At 42.3% G+C, this 13671-nt stretch overlaps 1 protein-coding gene across 3 annotated transcripts in view; it reads right to left on the bottom strand.

Moving 5' to 3' along the window:
• The window catches only part of MIS18BP1 (MIS18 binding protein 1), a 73413-nt gene that overhangs the window by 38871 nt on the left and 20871 nt on the right, over positions 1–13671 (bottom strand). For all 3 annotated transcript variants that reach the window (XM_080659159.1, XM_080659160.1, XM_080659161.1), the window contains exons 3-5: positions 10362–10463; positions 6842–7317; positions 4358–4431 (exon numbers count right to left, since the gene is read on the bottom strand). In XM_080659159.1, the coding sequence (XP_080515285.1) occupies positions 4358–4431; positions 6842–7317; positions 10362–10463 (652 nt within the window). The remainder of the gene's footprint in view (positions 1–4357; positions 4432–6841; positions 7318–10361; positions 10464–13671) is intronic.

The raw sequence follows: 13671 nt of genomic DNA, 5'->3' as shown, positions 1-13671 counted from the left end.
TCATTCTGGTTATTCCGCCATAAGGGTCGCTTAGGCTTTTATTATATAGACTAGATGCCCATTGCACGAAATTTGTGCATGGCAGAGGGGTTGTCCCTCAACCCAGCCTGCACCATCTCCAATCTGGGACCCCCCCAGGGGATGTCCAACTGCCAGTTGAGGCCCGATCCCTCTCACAATCCGGGACCGCTGGCTCCTATCCACGCGCCTGCCTGCCTGCCTGCCCCTAATCGCTTCTGCCTGCCAGCCTGATCATCCCCTAACTGCTCCCCTGCCGGCCTGATCACACCCAACTGCCCTCCCCTGCCGGCCTGATTACTCACAACTGCCCTCGCCTGCCGTGACCCGCCTCCTCCGTGCGAGGCAGTGGAGATGGCGGGAACGGCTTCCTCCGCGCTGCGTGTAGCCGCAGGACCCTCAGGCCTCACGGCACAGAGCGGCCGTTGGGCCCCGCCTCCACTGTGCACGCGGCCATCTTGTGACAACACTGCACGAGGGCATGACGCAACCTAGACTTTTATTATATAGGATTATAAACATTTGAGGGCCAAACATTGCAGCAGAATTCAATTGCTTGCTTAATGTGATCCTCAGAGCACCAGTATGTATAAAATATATCATTAGTAAGGAAGCAGGGAGTATCTCTAAATATCTGGTGTTGACAATATTTGCAATTCCATCCTGATGCTAAGCTTCCAAAGAATGATTTCCTAAACCTCTTCTCGGGGCCTATACTGTGTTAGCTTTCATGCAATTTTAGAGTTCGGATCCATCCACGCTTGTGGATTTTCAATCCTCACTATACAGCCAAATGTTTTTACCCTCCTCTTTAGAAAGTACCAAAACGAAGTTCCAGGGAAAAAACAAACTGCAATATCAAATCATTTACTCATAAATCTACTCTATATTTCCTCAAATGAAGCTAAGGATAAATCTATATATATCTATATATATAAAAGGCTAAAGTGACCAACCGTCTGTGTGGTACATATGACGCGCACTGGCAATCTATATCCTATGTAATAAAGAGGGAATATGCTAATTGACCGTCACACCCTCACAAGATGGCAGCGCCCATAGCCACAAGATGGCAGTGCCCAATCCCCTCAGCCCCGCCTCATCCAGCCTCAGTCTGCCAGTCCCCTCCTAATCCAGCCGGAGTCCCCCAGTCCTCTCAGCCCCGCCTCATCCAGCCTCAGCCCTGCCTAATCCAGCCTCAGTCCCCCAGTCCCCTCATCCAGTCAGAGTCCCCCAGTCTCAGCCCTGCCTCATCCAGCCTCAGTCCCCCAGTCCACTCAGCCCCGTCTCATCCAGCCAGAGTCCCCCAGTCCCTCAGCCCTGCCTCATCCAGCCTCAGTCCCCCAGTCCCCTCAGCCCCACCTCATCCAGCCTCAGTCTCTCAGTCCCCTCAGCCCCACCTCATACAGCTGGAGTCCCCCAGTCCCCTCAGCCCCACAGGGAAAGGCAGTTGGGGGCAATTGGGCCGGCAGGGGAGGGCAGTTGGAGGTGATCGGGCCGGCAGGGGAGGGCAGTTGGGGACAATCATAACGGCAGGGGAGCAGTTAGATATCAATCAGGCCGGCAGGGGAGTGGTTAGGGGCTATCAGGCTGGCAGGCAGAGTGTTTAGGGGCAATGAGGCAGGTAAGCGGGCAGGCAAGTGGTTAGGAGACAGCAGTCCAGGATTGTGAAGGGATGTCCGGCTGCCAGCAGTCGGACATCCCCCGAGGGGTCCCGGATTGGAGAGGGTGCAAGCTGGGCTGAGGGGACCCCCCCCCATGCACGAATTTCGTGCATTGGGCCTCTAGTATATATATAAGAAACCAGCTACCATATGGCCATAATGACCTAACGACCGGTCACTATGACGCCCACTGTGGCCAGTAAACCTGCCCGATCAGAGGGTGGGGCTGTCTGGCCAACCTTGCGGCCCCTCCCCCCCTGCTGGCCTGCCCTTGACTGGACTCTTCCATCCCGATCAAGAACGGGCCTGGCTAAACGCTCCCTCTCTTCCCTCCAGTCCCGCCCCAAAGCAGCCCACCCCACCACGATAGGCCCACCCCTGATTGAACTGCCCCACCCCAAGAGGGGGTGGGGCTGGGCGGTCATCCTCCTGCAGCCCCTCTCCCCAGCTGGCCACGCCCCTGATGGGCCCTCACCACCCTGGTCAGCCTGCAGCCCCTCTCCCCATCCCTGATCACACACCCCCACCCCAATAAGGGGCAGGGCTGGGCGGCAAACCTCCTGCAGTCCCTCCCCCTGGCCAGCGGGCCCTGCCCCCATGGGCCCCTACTACGCTGATCGGCCCACAGACCCTCCCCTGGCTGGCTCCACTCCTGATTGCCCCCTGCCACTCCAATAGAGGGCAGGGCCAGCTGGCCAACCTCCTGCAGCTCTTCCCCACGCCTGGCCCCACCCCAGACCGGCCCCCCAACCCTGATCAGGGGCAGGGCCGACTGGCCAACCATACATGGCCCCTCCCCCAGGCTGCTGGTCCCCGATCAACACCCCCCACCCCATTCAGGGGTGGGGCCAGCTGGCCCACCGCCCACAGCCCCTCCCCATGGACATCCCCACCCCCAATTGGGCCCCCAACCCCAATCACCCTTGGCCCCTTCCCCCAGCCAGCCCGGCCCTGATCAGGGGCGGGCCAGTCAGCCAACCTCCTGCCATCTCCTCCTCCCAACAGGCCCAGGCCCAATCTGCCCCGAATGGGCCAGGCCAGTCAGATGGACCCCACCCATGCACGAATTTGTGCACTAGACCTCTAGTTTAAAAATAAACGTTGACACACGCATGCAGTTTAATCAATTTATCAGTCATTGTTTATATCAATGTTGTTTTTATATCATGTTTTTGTTGATTTTATATCATGTTTTTATTGTTTTTCTGTCTTTGATGTTATATCATGTTGTTACTGTTTATTAATCAATTTATAGATTATTTTCATATACATCTTACTAATTTTCTTTCATCTCTGACACTTCTATTATAGAGAAAGGGCAAACAGTGATATTAAAATATTTCTTCTAATTAATTTCCTTTCAATGTGCATGAATCCGTATAGTATAAAATAGAATGAAATATGAAGATGTATTAGATAAATGTTGAACATTCTCCAATTTACTAGATAATTAAAAATAAACATACTAAATTTAAGTGTAATAAGAAAATTAAGTTCTATACATTTGGTCAAATGATACTAAATTCATATATTATACCTTAATACAGTATTACATCTCATCCTGTTTTTGTTTTTTTGGCTTAATTTTATTTAACAAACACTTCAATAGCACTTTAAAGTTCTTTTCTCAAGTTTTAAAAATATAACTCATTTAATCCTCAAAATAACTAAAAAAAAAGTAGTAATATTATTATCACCACTGTACAGATGAAATAACTGAGACTGCCCAAGTCATACAGTCAGTAAGTAGCAGCAATAGAATTCCAACCAAGGCAAGCTACACTGCCTCTTGGATATTCAGAAAATGGGCATACAGCAGGCAGAAATGGAGTGGGCAAGACAAGAGTTCGTATACTCAACTTATAAATTTCCAGGCCAGTACCTTTGAATAGTGATATCCTGTGTTGTTTTAATTATGTGTTGTTGTTTTACAAAAAAATATTTTTTTAATCTCTAAGATATTGATTTTGAAGAATAGGAAATGGTGCTAATAGATTAGCAGAATTAAGTAAAGCCCTTACCCAATGATTCTTTCACTTTAGGGAGAACCAGAAAGTGCCCTATTTTAATATGTAGCTGTGTGACAAAGTTTTAAAATAATTTTGATTCATTGTCTGAAGCAATAATTTATACCTGGTTATTTTAGATATAAATTTAGATGTGAGACCCTGAATTAAAATGCATGTAAGTAAATATTAACTAACCAAATGTAATTAAGCAGCAAATACCAGTCAACTTATTAAAACCTCTGGGAAAAAAATAAAGCACTGTGTATAAAAATTTGAGCTGTCACTATTTAAAAAATAACCTATAAGGCAAAAATTAGAAAGCTGGTTACAATCAATATATAGTCATTTTACCATTTTTGCTTTTACTTTGCAACCTAGACAGTCTGTTTATTTCTCATGCTTCGCCTTTTAAGCTCTTATGTCTTATTTTTTTAAAAGAATATTCAAGCCCAGCTGGTGTGGCTCAGTGGTTGAGCATTGACCTGTGAACCAGGAGGTCGTCGTGGTTCAATTCCCAGTCGGGCTATGGGCTCCATTCCCAGTGGGGTATGTGCAGAAGGAAGCTGATTGATGATTGTCTCTCATCATTGGTGTTTCTGTCTCTCTCCCTTTCCCTCCCTCTCTGAAATCAATGGTTATATATATACATTCAAACGTTATACTTACATCAATTTTCCTTCTACGCATATAGCAGTATTATTGTTGATGATTTTAATCATCCATTCCTGTAGCCGGACTACCTAATTAAACATAAAATAAAATATATATTTTCTGCATTACTTGTAGCATAAAGCATTACAAAATCAATTTACATTAAAAGAAAAAACTCATAAGTAATCCAAATGATTCCTTAGTGCTCATCTATATAAAAATCATACTCTATTTTATTTTTTATTTTTAAATATATTTTATTGATTTTTTACAGAGAGGAAGAGAGAGGGATAGAGAGTTAGAAACATCGATGAGAGAGAGACATCGATCAGCTGCCTCCTGCACGCCCCCCACTGGGGATATGCTCGCAACCCAGGTACATGCCCTTGACCGGAATTGAACCTGGGACCCTTCAGTCCGCAGGCCGACGCTCTATCCACTGAGCCAAACCGGTTAGGGCAAAAATCATACTCTATTTTAAACAGCAATAAGATAAAACTCTTGTAAACAAAACAGAAAAGATGAATGGTGAGAAACACTGCGCTGAAATCTTATTGCATAGTTTCTTTCCAATCCAGAATCAATTATACTTTAAATATTCTTATTATCTAGTATCTCAGTCCCGGGGGCGGGTGGGGGGGGGGTATAGGGGAGGGGGATTCACCTAAAATCCTAAGGTAGTCATGAAAACATTAAGTCCCTGCCGAAACCGGTTTGGCTTAGTGGATAGAGCGTTGGCCTGCGGACTGAAGGGTCCCGGGTTCGATTCCGGTCAAGGGCACGTACCTTGGTTGCAGGCACATCCCCAGTAGGGGATGTGCAGGAGGCAGCTGATCAATGTTTCTCTCTCATCGATGTTTCTAGCTCTCTATCCCTCTCCCTTCCTCTCTGTAAAATATCAATAAAACATATTTTAAAAAATTATAAAAAAACAACATTAAGTCCCACCAAAGACCCAATAACTTGGAGAAAAGAGGTTAGTTATGTAATATACATGTATGTCCCCATCACTCTTATTCCTAAAAACTCACAGCACATATTTTTTCTTTACAAAGTTGATTTGAAGTTGCATTCAATTTCTTATAAACTATAAAGGTAATTGCTAGGAATCTATATTTAACAGCATTCTATTCCAAAGCAAATATGTGAACAGCAGAGAATTCCTTATTTTAGGACAAGTAAAATTCTATTATAAGGAAAATTTCTGTGAACACCAGTGGTAGGAAATTGTTTCTATTATGTAACAATTTAACATTCAACTAATTCTGATGAGATATGTAGCCCAAGGTCATAAAATGACTAATTTGACAAGTCATTTACTTTATATATAAAATTTTAAGTTTATATATAAAGACATTCTCTAGTGGTACTTTATGTTGAGTCAGAAAAAGATATTAAAAATGGAACAGTGCTGTTAGTTACTGTACTTCACATTTATGTTCATTTAAAAAATTATAGGTAGGATTTGGGGAAGAGACAATAAAATTATTTCTACTTCCACATTGGGAACTACCTGAGACACGTACATCAAATATGTCAGATGGTAGTAAAAATAAAAGTTAACACTAGATATTGTCCCAAGCACTTTAGATGCATTTACTCAGATTATCCCCCTAACACTGGGAGATATTATTAACTTCATTTTATAGATAAAGAAACTCTGTAAGGTCTAGTTAAGTAATATAAATAACTTGTCCATGTCACACATAGCTAGTTAGTGGCACAGATGGGTTACAAAATTGGAATTCTGGCTTTAGAACCCCATACCATATTGCTTATATAGAATGTCAAAATACTCATTCAGCAAATATTTGTTGAGCTCTATATGATGAGGCTGGTTATCTCCAGGAATTCAATTATGTACAGTCTGTAAACCATGTAAAGGCTTAGTGTTTTCTCTTGAGGTAAGAAGTTACTGGAGAATTTTGAGCAGAGAATGACATGATTTAATATTTTAAGGAGCTGTTGGGTAGAAATTGAGGACTTCATAAAGACCCTGGCTTCTGTCTGGAAAATGCCCACCATCATCCTTTTAAAAATTAATGGACAAACCTTTAATAACTATAAACTTAACCTTTTATCTTTCTCCTTGAACTTATTGTTCCATTCCAGTTTCTTCAGCAAATGTTCTAAGGTAACATAGTTTGATGGTCTGAAGTCTTTTATTGATCACTGCTACTTTACAACAGAAAAAATTCTCAAATCTTTAGGTGCTATACGTAATTCCTTTCTCTTGTTATTAATAGTACCCCAAGAATCAGGGGGGGGGAAATTAAAAACAGGAATAAAATCAGTGTTCATCCCCACACGGAGTAAGTAAATTGTTGAAGGCTATGCAACTAATAATCAAGCAAGGTAAGACTTAACACCTGGGCCTTCTTGCTTTCAACCCACTGCCTCTACCATTAAATAGTAGTAATGAGAGAACATAAGAGCTCAAGCTCTTAAAGAATGGGGATAAAAAACAAAAATACGTATCTGCCTTAAAAGTTTTCCTACCTTATTATTTTTAACTCCGTTTGTAGTAGTTTGGCATATACTTGGAAGAAGCTTTGAAGTGTATCTTTTTGATCCCTGAGGTATTGGTACATTAAACCCTGCAGTAGCAAGCACAATTTTACATGTGTCGTTTATAGAACCTGGAAGAACAATTTCTCTGGGCACTGTTTTCTCATTTCTTCCCTTAATTTCCTGTTGTGAAGTCCTTTTCATTCTGACCTTATTATCAGAAATCATTAATTGACTGTCATTTTTAACAGAAACACAGTTAGTATTGAGAATCTCAGCAGTAGCATTTTGGGATTTTTCATAGGTAGAGTTAATGTCTTCTAAAACAAATGTGTTCTTTTTGAACTTAGTGGTTGCAACTGTATTTTCCTTTGAAAGAATTTGTTTGGCCAGAGCTCTAGTTAATGCCCTGTTGGAGACTCCTGCAGCTGAAACATTGTCATGTTCTTGGTTCAGAACGGGAAGCTCTGCAAAAAAAAAAAAAAAATACAAAGTCAAAGAAAATTTTCAGAAGATTCATATGAAATTAAAAGAAAAACAGGAAAATTTAAAACTTAATATTAAAGAGAAGTCTTCAGAGAGAAACCAAGATGGCGGCATAGGTAAACACCTGAACTTGCTGCCTCACACAACCACTTCAAAACTACAACTAAAAGACAAAATGGACATCATCCAGAACCACAGGAAAGCTGGCTGATTGGAAACTCTACAACTAGAAGGAAAGAGAAAAGCACAGAGACTCAGAGGAGCTGCGGAAGTAAAGTGCAGAGATACAGAGGTGCGTGCTTGGAAAGGGCTGGCAACTGAGTACACAGCTGGCTTTTTCAATCCACAGGGAGACACAAGCTCCCGACTGCTCTGAACTCCAGTTCCGGGCAAGACTCTGGGGACCCAGACTCATACGGGGAGAAACTGGACTGGCTGGCTTCGGGCGGAACTCGAGGGCGGCTTTCTCTCAGAGGTGCTTGCAGTGATTACCGAGGGACACTGAGGCCCGGGGGTCTCTTAGGGCAGGGGTGAGGATCAGCCATAGCTGTTTACTCCGCCTTATTGATTCCCCTGAGACCCCGCCCCACCCAAGCTGTGCGCAGAGGCTTTTGCATATGAATGGCCTGGCCCTTTGCAATTTAAAATTACCTAACAAACTGCAGCTGGGTCAGAGAGCCCCAGAGCTGCCAAAAGAAGGCCCAAGGCCCCACAGCAACTTGCACTGCTTCACAGCTGGGCCTCATCTGGGCACCTCCAAACTCCAAACAAAGAAGAGGAATCTGCAGATCTCTCTGTAGCTCCCGCTGGGTGGCCTCAGGCAGAAGCTAAATTTGCACCTCCTTGGAGATCCAAGAGCCAGTGTACCCAGTGGTCAGAGTGGGACCATCCAGATTACAGCTCCTCAGATCCATAAGAGACACACTCAAGGGGGCAGACTCAGTGAGCACCAAGGCCCCACTGAAGCAAGTCTTGCCCCATAAGGGTGTCTCCAGCACAGATGTTCTCCCATTTGTAGACACAGCTGATCCTCACAGCCAACTGGCCTGGAGGTCAATTCCTCCCAGTGATACCAACAACAATCAAGGCTTAACTACAACAAGATTGTGCACACAGCCCACAAAGGGGTGCACCAAGAGTGTCTACCTCAGGTAACTGGGGAGGCTGAGCCACTGGGCCCTATAGGACACCTAGCACACAAGGCCACTCTATCAACTCAGGGAAGCAGCCAAAATGCAAAGACAAAGAAACAGGTCACAAATGAAAAAAATGGAGGAAAGCAAACTCCTGGATATAGAGTTCAAAGCCACGGTTATAAGGTTTTTCAAGAATTTTCTAGAAACTGCCAATAAATTTAGTGAGACCCTCGAGGATATGAAAAAGGACGAACGAGAAATTAAGCATACACTGACTGAAATAAAAAATATTATACAGAGATCTAACAGCAGACTAGAGGATCACAAGAATCAAGTCAAAGATTTGAAATACAAAGAAGCAAAAAAGGACCCAACCAGAAAAGCAAAAAGAAAAAAGAATCCAAAAAGTTGGAGATAGTGTAAGGAGCCTCTGGGACAACTTCAAGCCTACCAACATCTGAATTATGGGGGTGCCAGAAGAAGAGAGAGCAAAATATTGAAAACCTATTTGAAGAAATAATGACAGAAAACTTCCCCCACCAGGTAAAAGAAATAGACTTACAAGTCCAGGAAGCGCACAGAACCCCAAACAAGAGGAACCCAAATAGGACCACACCAAGACACATCATAATTAAAATGCCAAGAGTAAAAGACAAAGAGAGAATATTAAAAGCAGCAAGAGAAAAACAGTTCGTTACCTACAAGGGAGTACCCATAGGATTGTCAGCTGATTTCTCAACACAAACTATGCAGATCAGAAGGGAGTGGTAAGAAATATTCAAAGTGATGAACAGCAAGAACCTACAACCAAGATTACTCTACCCAGCAAAGCTATCATTCAGAATTGAAGGTCAGATAAAGAGCTTCACAGATAAGAAAAAGCTAAAGGAGTTCATCACCACCAAACCAGTATTATATGAAATGCTGAAAGGTATTCTTTAAGAAGAGGAAGAAGAAGAAAAAGGTAAAGATAAAAATTATGAACAACAAATACATATCTATCAACAAGTGAATCTAAAAATCAAGTGAATAAAAAATGTGATGAACAGAATAATCTGGTGAATATAATAGAATCAGGGGCATAGAAAGGGAGTGGATTGACAATTCTCAGGGGGAAAGGGGTGTGGGGGGTGAGGGAAGAGATTGGACAAAAATTGTACACCTATTGATGAGGACAGTGGAGGAGGGTCAGGGCAGAGGGTGGGGGGAGGAACTGGGTGGAGGAGAGCTATGGGGGGAAAAAAGAGGAACAACTGTACTAATCTGAACAATAAAGATTTTTAAAAAAAGAAGTCTTCAGATTAAGAATACTCCACCCTCCTGCCCAGTGCTTCTGCCTTTTATAATTTAACTAGAGGCCTGGTGCATGAAATTCATGCATTCGGGGGAGGGGGAGGCTGTCCCCAGCCTGACCTGTGCCCTCTCACAGTGTGGGAGCCCCATGATCGATCTCCCCAAAAAGGTAGGCCCTGCCCACCCAACCGGGGCTCCTCGATGGATTGCCCCGAAGAGGTAGGCCTGAGCGGGGGGACCCCACGCCAGGGGTCCAGCCTCCATGGCTCCACTGCATGGAGGCGGAGCTGCCGGGACCCCCAGCCTCGCCACGTGGAGCCACCAGGACCCCAAAACTCGCCTCTGTGGCTCCACACACACGCACGTGCGCCCGCTGCGCATGCAGCCTCCTGGTGATGGATTGCTACGGTGCTACGGTGTGATGGCGTGACGGCATGAGGGCATCACAGCGTGAGGGCATGATGGCCACATAGACTTTTATTAGTATAGATCTTTCATCCACAGTCAAAGCTTATTGCCTACACAGGAAACATAACTAGAACATTTAACAATACATTCAAATAACAAACCAAAAAACAAAACCAATAGCACTTTACCATAAGTTAAATTGTGCAGAGGTGATTTCTTTGCTTGTTGACATTGAATCTTTGGCTTGACTGGGAGTAAGATATTTGATGGTTCTAGAGGAACTTCTTGGACTGGGGTTGAGATTTTTTTTAAAGAAAGAAGTTGAGATGTGTTAGTCACCGAGAAGGAAAAAAATGCCTTTTAAAAATATTTAAATAAAGACTTAGGTTTAGTAATAACCAGACAAATATAGGCACATAGACTTTTATAACATATTAGTTACATAATTTTTTTCCTTCATTATTTTCTCATGCCTTCAACCCATTCTCTATACTTACATTATGCTGAGAATTTTTTTAAAACCTCCTTTCAATCCTTTTTAAAAAAATATATGCTTTTTAAATTGATTGTGAGAGAGGAAGGGAGATAGAAACATCGATCGGGTGCTTCCTGCACTCCACCTACCGGGGTTAGAGCCCATAACCTAGGCATATGCCCTGACCAGGGCTCATGGGTCTACACTCAACCACTGAATCACACTGGCAGGCTGAGAAAGCATTTTTAAAAATTTCATGTTACATCTTGCCAACTTTAGACAAAAATATACTACTGAATTTAGAAGCCTAGAGATCTGGAACAAAATCAGGTATATATAATATATGAAGTACCATCCAGTTTTGAAAAGTCTGTTTCTGGCTGCTGTAAATTTCTAAAATATAAAAGAATAGTTGACGAGTTGTAACTTATACTTTAAAAATCAAAATGTTGAGACTCAATAGCAAACTCAATAATAATTTATACCCCTTTGACAGCTCTTTAGCAGATCTTCAAATGCACAAATCTGGTAGGCTTATAAACTAAACAATAAGAACTTTGAGTATTGCTTACATTTTATTCTGCTATACCTTCTAGAGCATTAAACTAAATTATTTTATGTTTAATTTCAAATATTATACTTGAAAAAATTCAGGAGTGAATATGCTTTATTAAGTGTGCGACTTCGGCCTTAGAATCGTAATATGAAGATTTTATTTTTTTTACAATTTTTTAATTATTTCAGAGAGGAAAGCAGAGGGAGAGAGAGAGAGATAAATAGAAATGTCAATGAGCCCTAGCTGGTTTGGTTCAGTGGATAGAGCATCAAAGGGTCCAGGGTTTGATTCTGGTCAAGGGCACCCACCCTGGTTGCAGGCTCCTCCCTGTCCCAGGCCCTGGGTGGGGTATGTGCAGGAGGCAACCAATCGATGTGTTTCTCTCACATTGATGTTTCTCTCTATCTTTCCCTCTCTCTAAAAAAAATAAAAAGAAACATCAATGATGAGAGAGAATCATTGATTGGCTGCCTCCTGTACACCCCCACGCTGGGGATTGAGCCTGCAACCTGGGCATGTGCCCTGACCAGGAATTGAATCATGACCTCCTGGTTCATAGGTCAATGCTCAATTACTGAGCCACGCCAGCTGGGCTATAAAGATTTTATTATAATGACATGCTATAAAAGGATAAATTTCTATTTAACTTATTCTATAGAAATGGCAGGGAAATGCAGTAAAGAAAAGCATATAATCTGATCAAATATAACATGCTGTTTATAACCTGGGTCATTTATTTGAGAGTCCAACATCCATGCAGAGGGTCTCTGAAACTACATACAAAATTTGTGTTTCTATATATATGTGTCTTTTCTGGGGAAAGAGTTATCAGATTCTCAAAGCAGTCAGTTACTCATTTCTTCCTCTAATTCTAAATTACATATAAAATGTGCTTTAATGTGCGTATTTCACTTGCTTCTACTCTTTTCTCCCAGGCTGTATGAGAAACAGACTATTTTGTGTACTCCCCCACCTCCAGCCTAAACTCACCTAGAGAACTCTTTTTGTGTCAAGATATATCACTGTCTTTGAAACACAAAAATGCACCCACAATCTATTGTGTAGTAGTTAAGACTGTGGGCTTTCAAACAGATTATCTGTATTTAATTCTCAGCCCATCACTTATTATCTGTGACACATAGGGCAGATAAAACTTCTTTGTAAGTTCCATTTCCTAGTCTATTAAATGAGCATCTACCATATCGTTTGCTGTAAGGGCTAAATGAAATAACAGATGTAAAATATCTTTATTAGTTACTGAACTCACTAAAATCTCAATTTCAAGTGTCCCATTTTTGAACACTTTCTATCTTTCAGATCATTCTCTCAAATCCACTGACCATCCCAATAAGACCTACACCACTTCACACTTCCTCATCTCTTTTAGTGTCCTCTTTTCCTTGTCTAACCAACTTAAATTACATGGCCAATTGTGGTTATCACCTTGCACACACAACCCCAACTACTTTGTCTTTCTCTCACTTCATCCTATTTAGCAAAATTACAATGCTGTTAAAATCCAACTCCTTGCCTATTCCCCACCAGCACCTATACAGCTAATAGGGCAAGAGGAATACTCACAACCATACTGATTGGTCTTATTTAAATCCATGTCCACAAATCTCAGTGAGGTTCTTAATGTTGCCCAGAAAATTAAATATAAGCCTAGACCATTCACTCTTCCAGTCTCCTACACTATTCAAACTTCCATACCTCCTCAAATTTCAATACCTGTTTCCTATACTCACTCACAGCTGCTGACTTCCTATTTCGATTATTTCTAAAGTAATACAACACTGCCTACCTTCCTGTTTGATTGATGATCTGTTTATGTTCCTAAATCTCCACTTTCATTTATTCAATTATTATTATTATTATTTTTATTATTATTATCATCATTATTTTTGTGTGTGTTAATCCTCACCCGAGGATATTTTTTTCATTGGTTTTTTAGAGAGTGGAAGGGAAGGGGAGAGATAGAGAAACATGGACATGAAAGACACATCGATTGGTTGCCTCCAGTACACGTCCTGACAGGGGCCAGGGATTGAGCCTGCAACTGAGGAATGTACCCTTGACCAGAACTGAACCTGGGACCTTCAGTCCACAGGCCGATGCTCTAGCCATTGAGCCAAACCACCTAAAGCTGCCAAATCTCCATTTTTAGATTTTATTCTTTCTCAGCTACTGAAGGGTATCAGACTTCTAATCTCAGTGGATTATTCCCAACAGCATACAAAAATGTTATTTCACCAATCATTAAAAACAATAAAATCTTTTAAAACCGTACTTGTCATATTTCTTAGCTCCTCTCAAAAAGAGTTGTCTATATTCACCACTGTCAACTTCTGTCTCTACTCTCTCTTAAACCCTCTTGTATCATGTTTTTGCTTCCATCATTCCACCAAAACTGCTCTAATCAAAGTCTCAAATGACCTCCACATTCTTAAACCCAATGGTCAAATCT

Source organism: Plecotus auritus (genome assembly GCF_963455305.1).
Source record: "Plecotus auritus genome assembly, chromosome: 1".
NCBI classification, from domain to species: Eukaryota; Metazoa; Chordata; class Mammalia; order Chiroptera; family Vespertilionidae; genus Plecotus; species Plecotus auritus.
Note: the sequence above shows the minus strand (reverse complement) of the source record. Positions and strands in the feature narration are given on the sequence as shown.